The following is a 25,231-nucleotide window of genomic DNA, read 5'->3' on the forward strand; positions in this document are numbered from 1 at the left end:
TGGGCACATGAACGCACCAAATCCACACAGTGTCGAGAAGACATCCACATGAGCTGCTTTAACAATAAATACATGAAATGAGCTGATCTATTTACAGTGTAGGGCTCGTTGTGCAGTACTGGTGTTGCCTGAATGGTGGAGGGGTTGTTCTGAGAGGAATGTTGTCCTTGAATTCATCACATGTGCTCTAACTCAATACAAGATGTATTAACAATTAAAAACACAACTGAAGAGAAACATGACGTGCACATGTTCACTTTACTTTGTAGACAACAAAACACGTTTAAGCCTTTACAATAAAATCTAAAAGTCATGCAAGAGGAGATGATTTGTCATAAGTTTCCTTTAATAGTGAGACATTGATCCATGGGAGGCACCTCTGCCCTGTTTTGTTATTATTAATTACAGACTGCCACCTGTTGGACAATCTCAGATCACACTAACTTCACCAGATGTTTCTCACTAATGAAAAATACCAAGCAACATTGTTTTAACATTGTTTTATTGTTTATTTCCAAGATTTCAGAGATATTTGAATAAGCAAATTAGTAAACGAGACAAAACACAGTTACAATTTACCGTAAACAGATGCTTTCCAGCTGTGTAGTATTTTCTTTTAGAAACATTTTAAATGTGCATACAGTTTATGGGAAGGAACATTTCTTTTTGAAGGTTTTTTGTCTCGAATGTGTAATATATTTACTGTATTAAATCATAAAATGACCATGATATGTCCTCAGAGATTAAAGAAACATGCTGAATTGAAATACTGGCTTCTCTTACAACAATGTTACAGCCAGTGTGTTCTGCTTTGAAATTTCCATTCTGGTGCAGAACATCTGTTATTGTTTTTTGGCCGGCGTGATCCCGTCCACTGCCCATTTCGACACCCCGTTGCCACAAACAAATTGGCACGCAAACACAGCCTTCTGCAGCCATGGAAGCAAGCAAACAAACTGGATCAACAGAGATAACGGTAACGTTAGATTCTACCCGACCTGAAAAGCCTCGGCACATCTCTCTGTGGTCCGTGTGCAGCTGGGTTGTCAATACCAAAAAGCTTAAAGACAAAACTTTCTATAGTTGAATATAGGGGTGTAACGATTCATCTACTACATCGATATAACGATTTGTATTCCTATGATCCAACTACATCGATAGGTACTCGGCAAGTTGTCCTTCATGGGAGACGTATATCGATATAAAATCGATTTGAAACACAAAAATCGATTGTATCGATACTAAGGATTTGCACCTTGTATTTAAGGATGACAAACGTTATATGAAAGTGTTTTTTAGCACTTTTATTAGTAAAGAAATGTTAAACGTTACTCCGGTTCACTCTCCGGACATGCGCCAACTTGCCAGTTCTGCCCTCTGCAACGCGAGCATGCATCCATGGCAGAGAGCAGATTATCACGGGAGTAAAGTAAAAAACAAAACAGAAATTCAACTAACGTTCGTCTAACATAGTTTTAAAATGTTTTTCCATATGTTTTCATGTATGAAAAGATCCCAAATGAATACTGTAAGCGGACTACTTGATTACGATAAGCAAATTATTTAAACAGCGTTTCTATAGGAATAATTAGTGTCCCAAGCTGTTTGATCACTATAAACAGTTGATCACTGTATTATTGCTCTACCGTTTATATTTAAAATGACAGAAGCAGCAGGTTAAATCACTGTTCATTTAACTTGAATAGAAATTGGTTTATTATATTTTTGTTAAAGGGACTGTTTGTAACTTCTTACACGTATAAATCAATCCGGGTCGGTGTCCCATGCGCACTCGCGTGTGGCTACGCTGTTCAGACTCAGACTCCAACACAAACGACACGGAAGCACCAAAATCACAAAGTTATTTCTAGTGAAGCCCGTCTTGCAAAACAGTGTTGGCCGCGGTCGGAGGACGCGGGGGAGACCGTAGCTTTGGTCTCCAGGGCCGGAGTCTCTGCTGTACTCTGCTCCTCGATCTGCCTGCCTGCTTGCCTTCATTCACACAGTGCACTCGTTACTCGCCCAGCTCGCTCCACCTCTACACGTGCATGCGCGCACACTACACACTGCAGAAGAGTTAGTAGCTCTGGAATATCTAGTAAATGTACAGTGGACGTTTGTGCAGAAATAAATGCTGCAGCTCCTCCAGACCAACAGAGGGTTCCCAGGAATAAACTGGGACAAATTTAGAATGTTTACGTTTAAATCTGTGTCAAGGGTCAAAATGTTGTATATTTGTGACATCACAAATGGGCAGAAATCCTGACGGCTTGTTTCAAATGCAGAGTTTCTGAATACGGGCTGTGTGTATTTCCCTCTGGATTGAGTGTTTCGATACTTTCACAGTATTTATATAGGACTTAAGCCTGCTTTATAATAAAAAAACGTGAAAATCTCACTTTTTTATAACATGGGACCTTTAAAGCTAGAGTGAAGATACGGGCATCATATAAAACTTTAAAAAAGGAATCCATTGGTACCATCCATGTCATACTAACTTACCACAAAGGATGCTAAATAACGCTCCAAATTTACGCTAAATTGAGTGTTTCGATACTTTCACAGTATTTATATAGGACTTAAGCCTGCTTTATAATAATAAAAAACTCACTTTTTGATAATATGGGACCTTTAAGTTTACAATCGATAAAGCAGAGCTAGATGTAGCTATCATACTAATCTCTTTCTCTTCACTATATTTTGACCCCTACAAATCCCTAAAGTACTACGCTTCCCAGAATGCAAAGCGACAACGTCTGTACGCAGCGGTCACGTTCACGTATTGCCGGAGCAGACTGTTGGTCTTTGTAGTAAAGAGTCAGACATGGTGGAAGTCGTCAGTCTGTAGTGGATGGTTTCTTCTCCACAGTGGTTAGTTGTTATCAGTGTGAGGATGCCGGGGATGTGCTCGGTGCCAGGCTGTAAGGGCTACAGGAAGGCCCGGTCCCGGGGAGTGGTCTTCCACTCTCTGCCCACCAGAGACCCGCAGCGGTGCAGACTCTGGTTAAAGGCCATTCACAGCCCCAAGTTCAACGAACACACACCAGTAGGGAAATACGGCAACATCATAGTCTGCAGCCAGCATTTCAAACCGGACGATTACGAACCGGACATACAAGCAGAACTTATGAAAACAACTCCCCGAAAGATCCTCAAGTCCAACGTGATCCCTACTGTCTTCTCTGGAGGACAACAGGAGGACCTCAGTGGAGGACAGCCAGAGGACCTCAGCTCATCTCTGCCAGCTGAAGACAGCAGCCGAACTGAGGTAAATCAGTCATTTTACATGTAACAGGTGTGGATTTGTGGGTAAAGTTAACATGGAGAGAGCACTGCGATGATCTGTCTTAAAACACGTAAAGTTTGAACGTCCTTTGGTTTGGGAGTCGATGAGGTGCACAAGGATGAGAAACTACTATATGGTGTTCACTACACCCAGCCCTGGTTCATTACATTATCAATCAATTAGCAAACTAAATTAAATATTAACTCATTTTATTATGTTTGGACAAACTCTCACATTATCCAACAGTTACTACAGGTCTACTATATGTTGTAAATCTTTGCTGGGATGGTGGAGTGAGTGAAATATACATTTCAAGTCTTCAGAAGTGTCTAAATCGTTTGTAAATGTAGCCTATATTATCATATTAGATAACACAATGTAGTCTAATATATGATAAATTGGTACCGTAGATAGGTAAGATAAAAAAGGTTCATGTTGATGAATAGATAATGTAAATGTATGTTTCTGCATACATTACAGCTCCATACATACAACATAGTTAACATTTTATAAAGCTAAAAATGCTGTGTGTACTATATTTACACTGTATCCCAAAAACATGCATACTTTTGTGACATTTTATGTTTTTGCACAAATTGATGATGTCACTATCATCCCCTCTCTCTATAATCCTCCAGAGGTGTAACCCCCCCCCGCCCATTTCTAACACCTGAGCTCCCGGTTCTGACCCAGGTTGTATCTGAATTGTCCTGACCAGGGTTCAACCCGGGTTGACTGGCTTGGTCTGAATTGACAAAAGGAGGGTTGGACTAGGGTAGGTTAACCCTGGTCCAACCCTGGTCATTGGTATGAAAGTGGTATAAGCAAACAGGAAAAGTTAGCCCCAGTTTATGTCAGTCACACAACTGTTATAAAAATGAATTACATTCTATCATTAAAAAAGCCCAGAGGATCATATTACAACACTTGATTTTCTGAAGGTATTTCTAAGACTGCTGCATGATAAAGAAAAATATATAAGCCTGTAACCAGATTCCCAAGTTGGGACTGCATTTCCCATTTAGATGGAAATAACATACATCCTACACAAGACAAATATGAACTGGTGATTTTGTATGAATTACAGTGTAATAAATGTACATTAATACAATGTAATGTCATACTCTGACAAATATACAATATACTGACAACACTGATTTATACCGACAATATAACGTTTAAAGCTCCCATATTGTAAAAAGTAAGATTTTCATATCTTTTATATTATAAAGCAGGTTTAAATGCCTTATAAATACTGTTAAACTATCAAAATGGTCAATATACGGAGAAATACACACAGCCCGTATTCAGAAATTGTGCGTTTGAAACAAGTCGTTAGGATTTCTGTCCATTTGTGATGTCACAAATATACAATATTTAGACCATTACACGGTTTTAAATGTAAACATTCTAAATGTGTCCCAGTTTGTTTCCTGTTGCAGTGTAGGTAAATAATATCAGCTGACAGGAAGTAAACATGGACCCAAACTGTTGCCTAGCAACGCAATTCCATTGCAATTCCGTTGAAATGCACCAAAACGGAGCGTTTCAGACAAAGAGTAAATACAGGTATATTCAGGCAGACAGAATGAGGAAAATAATGTTTTTTTTAACATTACAGCATGTAAACATGTTCTAGTAGAAACATAAAATACAAGTATGAACCTGAAAATGAATATAACATGGGGCCTTTAAATATTGTCTCAGGCCATTAAAAAATTAGCATGGACATATGTCCTTCCAGGCTACCATCTTTGTTTGGATTAGTGAACAGTGGCACAACTTGAGAAATGGTTCAAAATCTTTGTTATTGTGAAGCAAACAGAATATGTATTAACCCAGATGATTTTTAGAGGTTTTACAGGATTTTTCAAATACCTTCAGAATAACGCTAAGTGTTGTTAAATGACCTTCTGGGGTTTTCAAAACGACCAGAGATACATTTTTGTGAAAAAGCACACGTTTAACTCTCTAACTTGAACTTGAGATTGGTGGAAACTGTCAGGTGGGAAATTATTGACTACTAAGTGGGCATTTATCAAAACAGTTTTTTTTTGTTGTGATTTAATTAGGCGAAGGCTCCCAGTACAGCTGCTCAAGCCTCCACCTCAGTGGTTTCAGATTCCAGCGTGTTGAGATGGGCCTCTGTGTCAACTTCAGTAAGTATGATGTAGTAAAGCTGTGTTCCTAATATTGAATGTTTTGTGTTATTATATGTTTAAGCTATGTCAGGAAATACTTGTGTATATGAAGTAGTAAATGAAACAGTCACCCTCTTTTCTGAATGTAGCACTTGTTTGTTTTTTACGTAAGGTTACAAGTACATCTTCACAGGCTCCTTCGTTGAGTGTCCAAGGTAATGGTGTGGATACGGCGTCACCTTCTCCCTCCCTGCCAAGTCCTGTACGTATAACACATGACATTGGTAGCCTGTTTTCTGTGTAAATGAGTATTACATGCTGTCAAAAGTAATGCATGTAGGTATATATTGTGAACCCTATTCAGATGTGTTGCACACACAGTTTCTTGTAAGTAATTTCGACATGTCTCTGTTATCCCAGGTTACCTCAGTAGCTCCAAGCACATCACCCCAGCCCCCTGCTCCAGCTGAACGCAGCGAAGGTTTGTGCAGTGTGGCATCTGTGGATCGTCTGAGTGAGAGCTTCCAACAAGAGACTGAGTCAAGCTCGACAGCAACATCCAAATCAGATGAGAACGCAGACAAAGACTCGAGTCAGTCAAAGACTATTGTGAATGACAGCTGTTTGATGGAGCTGTTCAAGAAGTGTCAGACGTGTGGACGGCCCATAACAAAGAAGACGGTGTCTCACTGCGGTGCACAGAAGAAGGTGAGGTGGAGCTGCCTTGGCGGACACAGGGGCATATGGATGTCATCACCTCACCTTTGGGAGGCGTTTCCTGAAATCCACCTCCTCACAACTCTTTCCGTCCTTTTCTCCGGAGGCACTTTTACACACTTTAAAAAATGGGCCAAACACCTGCACCTGAATTTCATGGGGCATAAAACCTTTTTTGAAATTCAAAAGGCATACCTTAACCCCGAAATTAAACCGATGAACAGGATTGAGCAGGAGGGGATCTTTGCAAAGGGGTTCCACCAACAGCCTGAAGGCGCTCTTCTTCACTTTTCAGGTGATGGTTGCTGTGGTTGTCCTGGTTTCAGCCTCAAGAACTAAACAGTGTCAAACTTCAACTTTGACTCACTTGTTTACTGGAGATAGATACACAAAACTGTGCAGGCTCAAGAATAAAGGTCTGTGTGCGCACAAAGGCAGAAATATGCACATACTGTTCAGCTTAGTGAATACATGATTTTGCCATTTCTGTGTTTTTTCTTTATATTTCATGTCAGCATTTTATTTTCTTCAACAAGCAAAAGACTACAGTTCGACAACACCAGTGCAACGCAAAGCAATGTCTTATGGTGCCCATTGTAATTGTTTGATGAGATTCTTAATTACTATTTGATGTAAGCTTATGATGGAACTGTTATAACACATTCACAAAATGGCAGGCTGGTTAGATTTTATCTTTCTATTGATTAGAAACATAGACTAGTTGTTTCCTCTCAATGTACGTGCATGCTGATGGTCATCTGGCTGTCAGCTTAAGTCTTTGCTGTGTGTTCAAGTAGGGCTGGGCGATAATTCAATATGATAATTAATCGCTTTTCAATGAAATCATATCATGATGAAATCATATCGAGATATCGTGATACCCAATTCGTCTAAATTGATAAAAACAAGCAAATACTAACTCAAATCTGATCATTTTGCACTAAAGTTCTTAATGAAATGAGAAAATACGCAGTACTTTTCATTTATCAAGTATTACATTCACACAGGAGTATACAAATATAGGCTTTACCATATGGTTATTTCATATAGATTGTTTATTACCAGAAAACATGCTATATTGAGATATATATCGTTATTGAGATATGAAATGACCTACAGTATATCGGGATAGAAGATTTTGGCCATATCGCCCAGCCCCATGTTCAAGTGCAACTTTTAACAGAAAACATGAGGCAACCTCAGGCCCCTTTAGATCACTGTGTAGTTGTACGCATCACTTCACTCCAGTAAACAGCTGAAATGATCGAGTGATTTAATCAATAACACCACAGTGAGAAATAGACCACTACATTAATGAGCCAGAAACTGAAATCTCACTACATGTAACTGAATGTTTTCTTGTTTTTTACTTTGAAGATCCTCTGAAGAAAATTAAGTCCAAGTCGAGGAGAAGAGAGAAGGGGGCTCTGTCGTCAAGGTGAGGCAGCATGTACAGGCTATACATACAGCACATCACAAAGAGGAACTGATTCTACACAACCAAATCTGTTTACTGTTAATGGAAATTACTAATCAGCATTTCAAACTGTTGTATAAAGTCATCTGTGGATCGAGAGGAAACTATGGAAAGTCAGTAAAATTACTCGAGTGACATCAATCTGAAACGGAAAGCTCACCTTGAACCGGGCGCGCGGAGCTTAAAGGGAAACTTTTTTTTCGCGGTGTGGGGAATGTGTGAAGACGAACGATGCCAGCGCTTTTAGCTCTCCTCCCATCCGCCATCAAAAGTCTACCGGCAAAGAGCGAGTAGCTCCGGGTGCTGGCAACATGGAGGGTGGAGAGCTGGTTGAATATCGGCAAAGTATCCCTTTAAAAGAAGTGGGCAGGGCAGCGCTTATAATCAGCAATTCATTATTAATGTAAAAAAAATGGCCCAAATAGCGAAGCTTGAAATGTAAACTAATGGAATGTCAGTTATAGAAAGACAGGCAGTTCAATTTTATAAAACTGATAGAAGAGCAATATTTTTGAAAAATGAATTATGGCTTTATTGGATGAACGTCTTAGTCACACCCAGTACTGGAGTATGACTAATGGTCACAGTTTTCCAGGAAGTGTAACTCCCCATGGGATCATTAATATATAAATATATTAACAACAAAAAGGATGATGTCAGACATGTGGTGGACAGGCCCCCTCCCAAAGGTCTGGTAGATTATATGATAGGGATAGAGCATGTTAATGAACACCAGTATAAAACTCAAGATGTAAACATGCAGGAGTTAGCAAGAATGCTGTTTTTCATCCTTAGTCCACATGCAGGTCAGTTTGAAAAAGTCTGGCTCCCCCACCCTGCATGGATTGTCTGCTGATGTGCCGGTCCAAGTCACTCCACGAGTAACTTTATTGCACTTTCCACATGATAAAGTTGATCTCCTAAATCTTTATGTAACGTGTTTGGTATAAATATAAAGAGTAGTCCTTTAATATCTATCATGCTTGTTATATGCATTGCTGTGTCTTTTTTGTCAAATGTCCTACCATGTATCCTCTGTTAGCAAAAATAAAGTGGAAAAAAAATCAATAAAAGCATTTAGAGTTTTTATCTACACATCGAAACAGTGTGCCTTGATTTCCTGGAAACCCCATAACTCTTATTTGTTGTCATATTTTTAATATTGTTGTGATACCGGAGACAATCATATAACTCATTTACCATAAAATTGACCATAAAAAGATGACATCGTTTAAAAGTTCCCTAGTCAAGAAAAAAACCTAACAACTGATTAGTCGACTGATCGACGAGGAGCAGCAAACTTTGAAGTTGATCAAGAAGTAAAAGAGCTTTAAAGAGCTTTGTTGGCTACTGACCAGAACTCTGTATGATTCTTTTTTTAGAGGCTCAGTGGTGATTGATAGCCATGTTTCTCCATTGTGGGGTCATGAGGTGGTTCAATATACAAGCTTATCATTTGCCAAAGCATAATACTCCCATGCATACTAGCTGTTATAATATATTGTTCAAGAAATGTTTAATGAAACTACCATCCAAGTTGTGAGTGGTTGTCACTCTAACTGATGCACAGCTAGGTTTCAAACAGTTAATCACCATTACAATCTTACATTTGGTTTCATATACACACAGAACACAACAACGGCGCCACTGTGCTCTGAAATCCATTATTTCCAATGTCTAGCGCAGCACCACAACGGCTTTTTCGCTGCATCAAGCAAAGCGCAGGCACAGCACGCACTGTGATGTGCAGCTCAAACCGCGTTCTGTGTGAAAGACATTCGTTTTGGTTGCAATACCTGCTATCACCACTGTCACATTCAGCCAAAATCTACCAGGTAAACTTGAAACAAGTTGACTGTAAAAGTGTAATGCTTAACATTTCTAGATGAGGTTTTGTGTCCAATGACAAGGTTTCTTTTTACAGTTATGAAAAGAGATCCTCGATATTGATGACCTCTACTGGAACGTGTATGCACGAGCCTACTGCGCTATCAAGTCTGTGGCGTCTGTCGGCCTCTGAAAGGTAAGCAGTCACAACCTCGCCCTGTTTATTCACACGTCAGTTGTATGAACAGAACACCCTCATATGATGTTGTATTGACTCAATGGCTTCTGCATCGGATCACATTATATTTTACAGGCGTTCATGTTGTCTTCACTGCGTGGGTGTCACACCAGACAGTTGATGTCCACATGCTGTAACAACTTTTGAATTGTCAGAAAATGACTTTCAACATGTGTCTGCAGTGGTAGACGGCACCAGCAAGATGATGATGAACATCAGAGTGAAACCACAGAAGTGGCATCAGAGGTGGAGTGGCTCCAAGACAGGTTAGTGTTGATTGTTTTGTACATTTCAGTAGGTTTAGTCAGTACTGTATCGACTTTCCTAAGCTATATTTTCACCCTCTATCTTATTCAGTGCCCTCTCTGTAATTTGTCATTTTCAGTTTTGAGGAGATGGAGGTCACCATTGACGACGATGACTGCAACAGCGTGAAGAACAGACTGTAATTTTATACTTTATTATACAGGATATATGTTGTTTTTTGCTTCTGTGGCTCATTTGATGCCAGTATCATATTTATTTTTATCTAATAGATCTGACTTGGATAGTGATATGGAAAACCTCGTAGAAACAACTGAGCTGAGTGCTCCAGCAGCTGATAACAGCTGTGATGAAGACATCTACGTACCAACAATCCCTCAGAGGTACCCGTTTGTATTTAATGAGGCCTCATTTTCAAGAGTCAGGATCTGGAAGGGAATCATGTGGACTTTGAATATACTGAATAGAACAAACTTGTTTTTTATCTTCTTTTAGACGACACTTGTATAGTGGAGTTATGAAGATTTTATACTTGGTCCTCAATGTTGACATGCAGAATCTGTTTTTGTTTCCTGTATTCCTCTCTTCTTTAACTCATTTTTGCTCAAATCTCACTGTAAAGTTGAACAATGGAGCAGCAGTACAGTGAAAACTTTACAGATACACATATATAGTAGAGACACAGATTCATTTCATGTTGCAATGTCGAGATCAACCTGTCTAATAAGGCCTACAGGTTCGGGCTAGCGTAATGCCAACGCCCCAGTTTGGAGAAACAGACAGTTACCGCATGGAACTAAAGCAATGTACTGTTGTGGGCGGAGCCAGCAGCAAAATGTAATACACTGACTATGGATAAGTACGTCATACAACCCAACTTCAAAACACCCAAACTATCCCTTTAAGAAGGATTCTGAACCACAGTTTTGTTCACTGTTTAACAATAAAAAACACCTTTTAAACCGATTTAGTTAGTCCAGTATGACCTTTGGCCAAAGATTGCAAAGGGGCAGCAGCTTGAGCCATCCTTGTTGAAACCACAAAATCATAAATTATGTGCTGTGACTTGTTTCCTTCATCCTCAATAACTCGTCTTTAACTGACTTTAAACATTGTTTGGCAGAAGTATATTTAAAAATGCTGAAGGAAATGTGCCTTTGGATTTCACAAAACGGGTGTGTCAGTCTGTTGTCTTCTGTTGCAGGTCCACAACGTCTGAGTTTTTACTGGAATGTGAAGAGGAGGAGCTGGAGCCGTGGCAGAAACACACTTTACGTGTTCGCTTGAAAGAAGAGGATGTTGTTGGAGAGTTGAGTATGTCACAGCAAATTCTTGAAGAACATGTTGGTGTTGAGGTTTTCAAACATCCAAGTTCTGTACTCTTTTAAAACGCTAATCACTTCTGAGTTGAAACATGTCGTTATGTATGCACTGTTGGTTGAATATTGATAGTTTATCATCCTATTGATATTTGAGTGATATGTAGAAATATAATATATAATTGATGGATTGAGCTAGATTACTAGAATGTCTCACCTAAAATTAATTTGCAAAAGTTAACTTGCATCCTGTTGAAATGTCTGATTTGTTCTTTTTGTATGTTCTTCTTACAGGTGATGACCAAACAGATTGTAAACCAGATCCTTCAACTCTTCAGAGCTGGTTAGCTGGTCAGCACACACCAACACCTGAGGCCTGTGGTGTTGTCCACACTTCTGAGGTGCATCAAATCAGCAACAACTCCGCGTCCTTATCCAGCATCCATAGTCCTGAAGTATATACAACGTCATCTATCCAGCTACAGTCAGACCAGTCCAGCTCACAGACCCTCTCTGTAGCTTTTTCTCTGCCGTGCTTTACCGTACTTAAATGTGAATCAACTGGCACATCAGACAAACAATGAATAATAAACTTAAGTAAGTAAGTTATAATAATTACAAACAATTCGTTTTCTAACATAAATGTGTCATATCCAAAGCACAAATGAATAACATGCAGATTATTTGCACATCTAAGTGACTCTGTTGGCTCTTCCGGCACGGCGACATTCTGGGAAACCCTCCACACAGCACCTGTTACCTCCTTTACCAAGTCCAAATAAAAAAAAAATCCATTCAATTAAACGATTGGTACCGGCCTGTCAGTTACATTCCACGTCAGAAGTACAGGTGTTATTGTAATATTATGTACAGTAAAATAAATTCTTAAATCAAAACCCAGCTGCTTCATTATTCAAATGCATTTTATAGTTTCTCTGTAATACATGAAGATGTAGTGAGAGCAAGTGTTGAATCTGATTAAGTGTTTTTCAAGTCTTGTGAAGCTAAACTGTCTCGCTATAATAGCATGGTATTTGTAAAGAAAATAAAGAAAAGTTGTTAATCTAAAGAAACCCTGCAGGAGACCACCGGAAGTACTACAAACACACCGGAAGTGATGAAGCCCCCTGTGATCTGATTGGTCCAGACAGTCGGATCATTTCCGCCTCCTCCTCTCCTCCTGTCCCGTCCAGCACCAGAACTAGATCCATACCAGGACCAGCGACTCCTGCTGCAGCTGCTCTCTAGACTCGGCTCTGCTCTGAGGACCAGCGGCTGGCTGAGAGACAGGTAGGCTGATACACCAACCTGAGAGACAGGCTTTGTCCTCACGTCCTCCTCCAGAGAGAGAGACCAGGCTGACGGAGCAGAGCTAGTGTTGTGGGCTGATCCATAACCGATCACTCTGGGAACATAACGACAGGATCAACAGGAGATACCAACGTGTTGACGTTTATAAACATGTGATGGTGTAACTGTGTCAGACTGCAGCAGCTGAATAGCAGGAGCATTGAGCATCATACATGTTAGCGTGATAGCATTAACTAGCTGGCTATACAACTTCAAAACAACCAAACTATTCCTTTATGAAGGATTCTGAACATCAGTATTGTTCACTGTTTAACCATAAAACCACCTTTTAAACCGGTTTAGTTAGTCCAGTGGGACTGCTTGGTCATAGATTGCAAAGTGGCAGCAGCTTGAGCCATCCTTGTTGAAACAACAAAATCATAAATGATGTGCTGTGACTTGTTTGTATTTAATGAAGCCTCATTTTCAAGAGTCAGGATCTTGAAGTGAATCATGTGTGATTTGAATATACTGAATACAACAAACTTGTTTATTGTAACAAATATGTTATACTTGGTCCTCAGTGTTGACATGCAGAATCTGTTTTAATTTCCTCCCATCTTTCATTTATTTTTGCTCAAATCTCACTGTAAAGGTGAAAATTGGAGCAGCAGTACAGTGAAAACTTTACAGATACACATATATAGTAGAGACACAGATTCATTTCAGGTTGCAATGTCGAGAACAACCTGTTTAATAATAAGGCCTACAGGTTCAGGCTAGCGTAATGCCAATTTAGCCCTCTTGAAATGTGCTACTGCGCTAAAAGCATGTTATTAGAGTTATCAAATGAAGATGAATCATAAAAAGACATCTTAAAGGGATAGTTTGGGTGTTTTGAAGTTGGGTTGTATGAGGTACCTATCCATTGTCAGTGTATTACCTACATAATTAATAAGGTTGGCACGCCCCAGTTTGGAGAAACAGACAGTTACCACATGGAACAAAAGCAATGTACTGTTGTGAGCGGGGCCAGCAGCAAAATGTAATACACTGACTATGGATAAGTACGTCATACAACCCAACTTCAAAACACCCTAACTGTCCCTTTAAGAAGGATTCTGAACAACAGTATTGTTCACTGTTTAACCATAAAACCACCTTTTAAACCGATTTAGTTGGTCCAGTATGACCCTTTGGCCAAAGATTGCAAAGGGGCAGCAGCTTGTTTCCAAGTGCTATGGGTAGGCTTTCTTGGTTACGGAATCATTATATGAAGGTCATATTATCGTGGGGATATCAGTTCAACCTGGGTCAACATGCTCAAAATGAAGACAGCCACACTGCACCCTACAATGTACATATACTGCTATCATCACTGCACTCGACACAATAGAAATGCTGACATCAGCACTGCACTCAACACAATAGAAATGCTGACATCAGCACTGCACTCAACACAATAGAAATGCTGATGTCAGCACTGCACTCAACACAATAGAAATGCTGACATCAGCACTGCACTCAACACAATAGAAATGCTGATGTCAGCACTGCACTCAACACAATAGAAATGCTGACATCAGCACTGCACTCAACACAATAGAAATGCTGATGTCAGCACTGCACTCAACACAATAGAAATGCTGACATCAGCACTGCATTCAACACAATAGCAATGCTGATGTCAGCACTGCAGTGAACAATGTAGAAATGCTGATGTCAGCACTGCACTCAACACAATAGAAATGCTGACATCAGCACTGCACTCAACACAATAGAAATGCTGACATCAGCACTGCACTCAACACAATAGAAATGCTGACATCAGCACTGCACTCAACACAATAGAAATGCTGACATCAGCACTGCACTCAACACAATAGAAATGCTGACATCAGCACTGCACTCAACACAATAGAAATGCTGACATCAGCACTGCACTCAACACAATAAAAATGCTGATGTCAGCACTGCACTCAACACAATAGAAATGCTGACATCAGCACTGCACTCAACACAATAGAAATGCTGATGTCAGCACTGCACTCAACACAATAGAAATGCTGACATCAGCACTGCATTCAACACAATAGCAATGCTGATGTCAGCACTGCAGTGAACAATGTAGAAATGCTGATGTCAGCACTGCACTCAACACAATAGAAATGCTGACATCAGCACTGCACTCAACACAATAGAAATGCTGACATCAGCACTGCACTCAACACAATAGAAATGCTGACATCAGCACTGCACTCAACACAATAGAAATGCTGACATCAGCACTGCACTCAACACAATAGAAATGCTGACATCAGCACTGCACTCAACACAATAGCAATGCTGATGTCAGCACTGCAGTGAACAATGTAGAAATGCTGATGTCAGCACTGCACTCAACACAATAGCAATGCTGATATCAGCACTGCACTCAACACAATAGAAATGCTGACATCAGCACTGCACTCAACACAATAGAAATGCTGACATCAGCACTGCACTCAATAGAAATGCTGATATCAGCACTGCACTGCACTCAACACAATAGCAATGCTGATGTCAGCACTGCAGTGAACAATGTAGAAATGCTGACATCAGCACTGCACTCAACACAATAGCAATGCTGATGTTAGCACTGTACTCAACACAATAGAAATGCTGATATCAGCACTGCACTCAACACAATAGCAATGCTGATGTTAGCACTGCAGTGAACAATGTAGAAATGCTGACATCAGCACTGTACTCAACACAATAGAAATGCTGACATCAGCAATGCACTCAACACCATAGCAATGCTGATGTCAGCACTGCAGTGAACAATGTAGAAATGCTGATGTCAGCACTGCACTCAACACAATAGAAATGCTGACATCAGTAAAACACACAGTAGAAAACAAGTTGACGTCATCATTTCTAAACACTGTATAAACAATAGTGCTTGATACCTTTCTCTTTCACAACTTCAACAGCAGAAGTATTCCTTGAAACGGGACAGCGAACACGGATAGACTTCACCAAGCAGTATCGGCACAAGAGCAGCCATGCCTCGCTTCAAGTCAAGAACTATGGAGCAAAGAAGAAAGCAGAGTGCAGAGCGAATGAAGAAAATGAGAGCCGAACAAACAACAGAGGCTGCTGCAATTCGCCGTGCTTCAGACAGAGAGAACAAGAAGAAACGGAGGCTAGAAGAGACACCAGAGGTTTCTGCAGTTCGGCGTGCTTCTGTGAGGGCAGGAATGCATCGACTAAGACAAAAAAAGACACTAGAGGATTCTGCAGCTCAGCGTGCTTCTGTGTGGGCAGGAATGCAGCGACACAGAGAAGAAGAGACACCAGAGGATTCTGCCAAAGGCCTTGGGCCAAGGAGGTAATGTCTTCACCGGCGTTGGTTTCTTTGTTTGACTGTTTGTCTGTCTGTTAGCAGGATTACTCCAAAAGTTTGCGATGGATTTGAATGAAATTTTTTTTGGAGGTGTGGCGGGTGGCACAATGAACAATCCTTTAGATTTTGGTGGCGATCCGAATAGAAATGCTGACGTCGGCACGACCCTCAACACAATAGAAATACTGACATCAACACTGTACTCAACACAATAGGAATGCTGACATCAGCACTGTACTCAACACATACAAATGCTGACATCAGCACTGTACTCAACACATACAAATGCTGACATCAACACTGTACTCAACACAATAGAAATGCTGACATCAGCACTGCACTCAACACAATAGCAATGCTGATGTCAACACTGCACTCAACACAATAGCAATGCTGATGTCAGCACTGCACTGAACAATGTAAAAATGCTGATGTCAGCACTGCACTCAACACAATAGCAATGCTGATGTCAGCACTGCACTGAACAATGTACAAATGCTGATGTCAGCACTGCACTCAACACAATATAAATGCTGATGTCAGCACTGCACTCAACACAATAGAAATGCTGACATCTGTACAACACGCAGTAGAATACGAGCTGACGTCAGCATTTCTTAACACTATATAAACAATAGTGCTTGATACCTTTCTCATTGATAACTTCAACAGCAGAAGTATTCCTTCAAATGAGACAGCGAAGACGGATAGACTTCACCAAGCAGTATCGGCACAAAAGCCTCGCTCCAAGTCAAGAACTGTGGAGCAAAGAAGAAAGAGTGCAGAGCGAATGAAGAAGATGAGAGCCGAAGAAACAACAGCTGCAACTCGCCGTGCTTCAGACAGAGAGAACAAGAAGAAACGGAGGCTAGAAGAGACACCAGAGGAGGTGATTTTCCGTCCTTCTAGGCACACAATCAACAAGTAAAGAACACCGTTCATGCTAATGAAGCCATGTTTAGTGTTAATGCTGAAAAAATCGACAGAGCCTATGATGACCTGCAGCGCATGGGTCCCCCAGAGGGTGCCTAGGATGGTATTGCCCCCAATGTGGAGTTCTAACAGGCAGAGCAAGAAGCTGAAGGAATAATCAGGGAGAGAGAGCTGCCTGAAGAGGATCAACATGAAAATGTTGACTTAACACCTGTCTCCGGATCTGCTAATCGCTCTGAACTTCATGCACGCTTTTCAGCAGAGCTGAATAAAGCATTGGATGAGCCCTCAGGAGTACAGAGCTATGATGCAGTCTCTGAACACCAAGCAAATGGAAGTTCTCAGGTTTCATCGTAAATGGTGGAAAGATGCAATCTCAAACATGACCAGCCATGCCGCAGTACAAAGTCTTCTTGAGTGGGACTGGAGGAGTTGGAAAAAGCCATATCATCAAGCTGGCTCATTATGAAACCATGAAGCTACTCAAACTACTCTACGGATATTTCCAAACTGATGAACTACCAGTTTTGCGGACTGCATTCACTGGAACAGCGGCCTTTGGTAACGAGAGGATGACGCTGCACTCAGCTCTTGGTTTCAGTTGCGGTCCCAACAGCAAAAAGGAGTACCAACCAGCAAGTAGTGAGAAGCTTAACACAATCCGCTCATGCTTGGGGAAACTTAAACTCCTTATAATAGATGGGGTGTTAATGGTGGGGGCAGACCTCCTCTACCATATCCATCGCCCCCTGCAGGACATCACTGGAAACACTGATCCTGATTCCCAGTTCGGAGGAGTTCGCATTTTGGCCGTGGGAGATTTATTCCAGCTGCAGACTGTTGAACCAAATTTTGTGTTTGCTCTTCCTTCTGACAGGTGAGTGAACATTAAAATGTATGTGCTAGAAATAATCAAAATATTATCTGTGCTTTTACATCTGCTTTGTCTGTTCTACAATTTACTTTGTTTCATTGACAGCTATGCCAGACTGCATGGCTCTCTGTGGGAGGAAAACTTCTATATCACCGAACTTATAAAGAGTATGCGACAGAAGGAGGACCAAGACTTTGCACAGCTGTTGATGAGAGTGAGGACAGCTGAATGCACACAAGATGATAGAACTTTACTGAAATCCAGGGTCATCTCTAAAAAAGAGAACAAATATCCATCTGAAGTTCTGCATGTCTTTAAGACCAACAAAGAAGTAGATGAACACAACAGTGAGCACCTGAAGAAACTTCCAACTCAAGTATTTCACATCAAGGCCATCGACAAGAAAAAACGATGTTCAGACAGGTCTCATTGATGTTGTGATCTCGATCAAGCCATCTGACACTGGGGGATTAAGAGAGGTAGTGTCTGTCGCTGTTGGAGCCAGAGTGATGTCAATATCGATGTCTCTGATGGACTGGCAAATGGAGTCTGCGGTACTGTTGTTGGGATTGCCATCACAGGAAGTAATGTCCATGCCATTCTGGTAAAATTGGAGAGTGAGCGCGTTGGAAAAAAGGCCATCGCTGAGAGTCAGTACAAGCGGTCATACTCTGGAGCAGTGCCTATCAAGAGGCAAGAAATCAGTTTTTTGCTGGTAGGGGCAAACGTTCTGTTGAAGCAAAGCGCACACAGTTCCCTCTGTCATTGGCATGGGGCTGCACCATTCATAAAGTCCAAGGCAAGACCTTGGATAAGATTGTAGTTTCCATGGAAGGCAAGGGACGCTTTATGCCAGGCCAAACTTACGTTGCACTAAGCCGCGTCAAGAACTTGAATGGTCTTTATCTTCTAGGATTTGATGCCTGCGTGATCCGCATAAACCCTGCTATACTGAATGAAATGGGCCGCCTTCAACAGGAGGTGGTGTCAAGCATTGAACTCACAACTACTCCAACTGATACTGATGCGTTCTTGCACATTCGATTGCTCAACATACGATCATACAGGGAGCATTTACAAGACTTAAAAGCAGACAAGTCAACATAGCCAGTTGACGTTTTCTGTTTTGTTGAAACATTTCTGAAAAATCAACAACAGATTGACTCAATCCTGCCACAAGTTTGAAGCTTCAGAGCAGACAGACCAGACAGACCAGCTTCAGTGGGACGAGGTGGTGGAGTGATGATAGTTGCCCGGGAAGATGTCTCGCCAGAACAGCTTAGTCCCAGTCAGTGGGCTGGAATACACAGCTGTCACGGTCACCAAATCGTCTACGAAAGTCAACATTGTTACCGTCTACAGACCGCCATCTTTGACCCCTGCAACTTTCATCAGCAAGCTACAAAGCCTGTTGCGGCCACTGCTAAAGGATATCCTCACAGTCATCCTAGGAGATTTCAATTTCGATCTTATTGAAATGCCAGATCACAACATCCTGACAGTCATGGAACAGTTTTGCTTCAGTCAGCAAGTCAAGGCACCAACCACTGACTACGGTACCCTCTTGGACCACGTGTATGTTAACAGACATGACTGTGCAGAGGCGAAAATTCTCAACACTTATTATTCTGACCATGACACAATATGTGTCTCTTTGGACCATTAATTTTTACCTGTTGTACCTGTTTAAATGTTTACATTGATGTCATGATTGTAAAGTGCAATATTTTCCTCTTTCACACTGACATCCCCAATTCATTGTTTACTAATGCTGAATCTTTGGATGGTCAATTTTCTAGTTAAATATATATGTAGAATTGTGTTGTCTTGAATATACCCATGTTTATAAATATGCCTAATACTTAATGTTGTTCAATTCTTAGTTGCCTTTCAATGCATGTTCTTTACTTGGTGTTCGTTATTGATAATGTTCATTTGTTAGATGGCTTACCATTGCGGGATACACCGATCACCAATAACATTAAGACCACTGACAGGTAACGTCAATAACATTGATCATCTTGTTACAATGGCACCTGGCAGTGGGTCTAATATATTTCACTTATAAAACCAGCCTTGGCGGAGGTCTGCGTTCTCGGAGTGCCCTTCTAGTTTCCAATGTTTTGGGCCGCGTCGCACCGGCTTTTTTGCTGCGGCAAGCAAAGCGCAGGCACAGTGTGCACTATGATGAGCAGCTCTAACCGCATTCTGTGTGAAAGCCAATAGTTGTGGTTGCAATACCTGCTTTCATCGCTGTTGCATTCAGACAAAATCTCACAGATAGACTTGAAACAAGTTGACTGTAAAAGCATCAGGTGTTTGTCAAGCCATAGGTAGGTTTGCATGCTTAACATTTTTTAGATGAGGTTTTGTGTCTAATACAAAGGTTTCTTTTTACAGTTATGAAAAGAGATCCTCGATGTTGATGACCTCTACTGGAACGTGTATGCACGAGTCTACTGCACTATTAAGTCTGTGGCGTCTGTCGGCCTCTGAAAGGTAAGCAGTCACAACCTCGCCCTGTTTATTTACACATCAGTTGTATGAACAGAACACCCTCATATAACATGGACAACTAGGTTTCAAACAAGTACAGATTGTACAGATTTTTAATCACCATTGCAATCTTTTCAGCTCCAAGTAAACGTTTAGAGCCTCTATATCACTTTCACTCTAAACATTTGGTTTCATATATTTTCATCTTCACAATTTTTCAGTTTGAAGACAAACATTTGTGTTGATACTCATAGTTGGAGGGATGGTTCACCCAAATGGAGATGGTTGTCTATGAAAAGGATTATATCTATTCTCAAGGTCTTTCACACAGAACACAACAACGGCACCACTGTGCTCTGGAATCCATTATTTCCAATGTCTAACGCAGCGCCACAACGGCTTTTTCGCTGCATCAAGCAAAGCGCAGGCACAGCACGCACTGTGATGTGCAGCTCAAACCGTGTTATGTGTGAAAGCCATTTGTTTTGGTTGCAATACCTGCTATCACCACTGTCACATTCAGACAAAATCTACCAGGTAAACTTGAAACAAGTTGACTGTAAAAGTGTAATGCTTAACATTTCTAGATGAGGCTTTGTGTCCAATGACAAGGTTTCTTTTTACAGTTATGAAAAGAGATCCTCGATATTGATGACCTCTGCTGGAACGTGTATGCACGATCCTACTGCACTATTAAGTCTGTGGCGTCTGTCGGCCTCTGAAAGGTAAGCAGTCACAACCTCGCCCTGTTTATTCACACGTCAGTTGTACGAACAGAACACCCTCATATGATGTTGTATTGACTCAATGGCTTCTGCATCGGATCACATTATATTTTACAGGCGTTCATGTTGTCTTCACGGCGTGGGTGTCACACCAGACAGTTGATGTCCACATGCTGTAACAACTTTTGAATTGTCAGAAAATGACTTTCAACATGTGTCTGCAGTGGTAGACGGCACCAGCAAGATGATGATGAACATCAGAGTGAAACCACAGAAGTGGCATCAGAGGTGGAGTGGCTCCAGGACAGGTTAGTGTTGATTGTTTTGTACATTTCAGTAGGTTTAGTCAGTACTGTATTGACTTTCCTAAGCTACATTTTCACCCTCTATCTTATTCAGTGCCCTCTCTGTAATTTGTCATTTTCAGTTTTGAAGAGATGGAGGTCACCATTGACGACGATGACTGCAACAGCGTGAAGAACAGACTGTAATTTTATACTTTATTATACAGGATATATGTTGTTTTTTGCTTCTGTGGCTCATTTGATGCCAGTATCATATTTCTTTTTATCTAATAGATCTGACTTGGATAGTGATATGGAAAACCTCGTAGAAACAACTGAGCAGAGTGCTCCAGCAGCTGATAACAGCTGTGATGAAGACATCTACGTACCAACAATTCATCAGAGGTACCCGTTTGTATTTAATGAGGCCTCATTTTCAAGAGTCAGGATCTTGAAGGGAATCATGTGGACTTTGAATATACTGAATAGAACAAACTTGTTTTTTGTTAAAAATATGTTATACTTGGTCCTCAATGTTGACATGCAGAATCTGTTCTTGTTTCCTGTATTTCCTCCCATCTTTCACTTATTTTTGCTCAAATCTCACTGTAGAGGTGAAAATTGGAGCAGCAGTACAGTGAAAACTCTACACATACACCTACTGTATATAGTACAGACATGGATTCACTTTAGGTTGCAATGTCCAGAGCAACCTGTTTAATAAGGCCTACAGGTTCAGGCTAGTGTGTGGCAGCTGCCAATTCTCTGGTGCTTGCTGTTATTTACCTTTTCCCTGGTGTTTTTTTGGTTGAATTGCTGAGTGATTAGAGGGTTATTCAGTTCACTTGTTGCACAGGGTGTGGGGACTGGTTAGTTGAGAGCAGCTTGGTGCATTCCCCTCTTGGCCAATCAGGGTGTAAAAGAGGCTTAAAAGAGGAGAGAAACTGCACACCAAGTGTCATTCTGATCTCTCCTTCACTAAATGCAACATGTGTTATCAGCCAAACCAGAAACTCTGGTCTGTTTTAGGCCCTTTTGAGATTCTGTGCTCTTTGTGTTTTGTTTATTGAGAGTGTTGACTACCCTAGTTGGGGAAACAAAATAAATACCAATCTATTGGGTTACCTGTACTAGGATGTTTAGGTGCTCTTTGTGCAAGAATCTGGCTTGCCTCACGATAGCCTAACGCCTGCAGGCTTTATTTTGTTATTCTAGTCATTTGTTGATTTTCGCTGAAACCCTTTATACCCATTTCTTTTAGTGTATTTTATTTGGGAAAACTTTAAAGGAGGGTAAAAGGAATATTAGAGTTATCAAATGAAGATGAATCTTCAGTTGCTTACTTAAAGGGATAGTTTGGGTGTTTTGAAGTGGGGTTGTATGAGGTATTTAGTATCCATAGTCAGTGTATTACCTACAGTAGATGACGGTCGGCACACCCCCAGTTTGGCCAGCAGCTTGAGCCATCCATGTTGAAACCACAAAATCACAAATGATGTGCTGCGCCTCTTTTCCTTCATCCTCAATTACTTGTCTTTAACTTACATATACACTTAAACATTGTTTGGAAGAAGTATATTGTAAAAATGCTGAATAATACAAAGAGTAAAGAATGTGTCTTTGGAATTTGTATATTACACAAACCAGGTGTGTCAGTCTGTTGTCTTCTGTTGCAGGTCCACAACGTCTGAGTTTTTACTGGAATGTGAAGAGGAGGAGCTGGAGCCGTGGCAGAAACACACTTTACGTGTTCGCTTGAAAGAAGAGGATGATGTTGGAGAGTGGAGTATGTCACAGCAAATTCTTGAAGAACATGTTGGTGTTGCGGTTTTCAAACATCCGAGTTCTGTACTATTTCAAAACGCAAATAACTTCTGAGTTGAAACATGTCGTTATGTATGCACTGTTGGTTGAATATTGATAGTTTATCATCATATTGATATTTGAGTGATATGTAGAAATGTAAAAGGTATTTCATTGATGGATTGAGCTAGATTACTAGAATGTCTCACCTAAAATTAATTTGCAAAAGTTAACTTGCATCCTGTTGAAATGTCTGATTTGTTCTTTTTGTATGTTCTTCTTACAGGTGATGACCAAACAGATTGTAAACCAGATCCTTCAACTCTTCAGAGCTGGTTAGCTGGTCAGCACACACCAACACCTGAGGCCTGCGGTGTTGTCCACACTTCTGAGGTGCATCAAATCAGCAACAACTCCGCGTCCTTATCCAGCGTCCATAGTCCTGAAGTATATACAACGTCATCTATCCAGCTGCAGTCAAACCAGTCCAGCTCACAGACCCTCTTTGTACCTTTTTCTCTGCCGTGCTTTACCGTACTTAAACTTGAATCATCTGGCACATCAGACAAACAACGAATAATAAACTTAAAGTGGCAGTAGGCAGTATATTTTTGGCATAATTCCATAGTAACCTTTCAGCATATTGTAATTCAAGTGTTCTCAGAGGTAACTAGACTTCTGCACCCCATCATGGCCGGCTCTCATAGACAGCAGCTGGACAGCGGACCTCAGATCAGTTCTTACTGCTTGTTTTCCTCCGGTAAGTGAAATCTTGCAGATGCCATTAGGAGCACCAGAGGACACCAGAGGACACCAGAGGACACAGAGGAACATGATTTTTTTTCAGGTTACCCGTTTCATGTACTACTGTCACGATATAGCGACCGTTTTATGAAAATAACTTTTTTTAATCATATTTGCTCCAATCTCGCCTAGTAAGTAAATAAGTTATAATAATTGCACACAATTCGTTTTCTAACATAAATGTGTCATATCCAAAGCACAAATGAATATCATGCAGATTATTTGCACATCTAAGTGACTCTGTTGGATCTTCCGGCACGGCGACATTCTGGGAAACCCTCCACACAGCACCTGTTACCTCATTTACCAAGTCCAAATAAAAAAAATTCAATCAATTAAACGATTGGTACCGGCCTGTCAGTAACATTCCACGTCAGAAGTACAGGTGTTATTGTAATATTATGTACAGTAAAATAAATTTTGAATCAAAACCCATTTTAAGTGCGTCATTGCCTCATTATTCAAATGCATTTTTTATTATCAAATTCTGCTTTTCTGTCCATGTTTTCCTCATCGTGGAAATCACAGGGCCCTACAGATCTTCATAACAACGCATCAAAACAACACATAGCTTTATAACAATGCATAACACATAGCTTCATAACAACATAACTTAAATAAAAACACATAGCAACGCATAGTTTCATAAAAAAATGTTTTAACCCCTTGCCATTCCGAACTCTTGTTTGTGTGTCTCAAGTTGTTAGTCATTAATAAAGGGTTTAGTACGTGCAAGGAAAGGAGGCTGGGTCACGCATCATCAACACGTCATGTCTTTGGGGGTATAACACATGCGCATTGAAATCTGACACGACCGCAGCTTCAGTTACACTTCGCATGTGTTATACCCCATACCCCAAGACCCATGTCCGCCCGTTACCCAGCCTCCTTTCCATAAGCCTTGAGTATGTGATGATATGAGTTTGTGAAGGCCATTCCCATGCTCTATTATGTCAGGATTTATTTCTCATTTTTAAAAGTTTTTAAAAAACACCCTTAAAGGGACTGTTTGTAACTTTCAGAAATGCTTGTTAACAATGACATCTGTGGCCGTTAAGGCAAGCAGGCAGGCAGAGGAGCAGAGTACAGCAGAGACTCCGGTCCTGGAGACCAAACCTACGGTCTCCCCCGCGTCCTCCGACCGCGGCCAACACTGTTTTGCAAGACGGGCTTCACTAAATATAACTTTGTGGTTTTGGTGCTTCCGTGTAGTTTGTGTTGGAGTCTTGTCTGAACAGCGTAGCCACACGGGAGCGCGCATGGGACACCGACCCGGAATGATTTATACGTGTAAAAAGTTACAAACAGTCCCTTTAAAAAACGAAGGGGAAAAAAACACGTCCGTGATCTTCTGACATCTGATCT

The 25,231-nt window shown here is 40.8% G+C and overlaps 1 protein-coding gene across 3 annotated transcripts; it reads left to right on the forward strand.

Moving 5' to 3' along the window:
- The first annotated feature begins 1,353 nt into the window (after window positions 1-1,353).
- LOC141757668 (uncharacterized) lies at window positions 1,354-24,301 on the forward strand. Of its 3 annotated transcripts, XM_074618293.1 has the most exons (13): window positions 1,354-3,268; window positions 5,359-5,445; window positions 5,600-5,689; window positions 5,848-6,439; window positions 7,522-7,582; window positions 9,546-9,644; window positions 20,155-20,253; window positions 20,877-20,975; window positions 21,200-21,283; window positions 21,403-21,462; window positions 21,554-21,664; window positions 22,936-23,045; window positions 23,349-24,301. In XM_074618293.1, the coding sequence occupies exons 1-13, from the start codon at window positions 2,852-2,854 to the stop codon at window positions 23,660-23,662; spliced, it is 2,223 nt and encodes a 740-aa protein (XP_074474394.1). In that variant the 5' UTR covers window positions 1,354-2,851; the 3' UTR covers window positions 23,663-24,301. The 3 variants fall into 3 exon arrangements, with proteins under 3 accessions (XP_074474394.1, XP_074474403.1, XP_074474414.1); XM_074618302.1 differs by lacking the exon at window positions 5,359-5,445; XM_074618313.1 differs by lacking the exons at window positions 20,155-20,253; window positions 20,877-20,975; window positions 21,200-21,283; ... (2 more) ...; window positions 22,936-23,045; window positions 23,349-24,301 and adding exons at window positions 9,869-9,952; window positions 10,072-10,131; window positions 10,223-10,333; window positions 11,155-11,264; window positions 11,564-12,165.
- The last annotated feature ends 930 nt before the right edge of the window (window positions 24,302-25,231 follow it).

Source organism: Sebastes fasciatus, chromosome 2 (assembly GCF_043250625.1).
Source record: "Sebastes fasciatus isolate fSebFas1 chromosome 2, fSebFas1.pri, whole genome shotgun sequence".
Classification (NCBI taxonomy): domain Eukaryota; kingdom Metazoa; phylum Chordata; class Actinopteri; order Perciformes; family Sebastidae; genus Sebastes; species Sebastes fasciatus.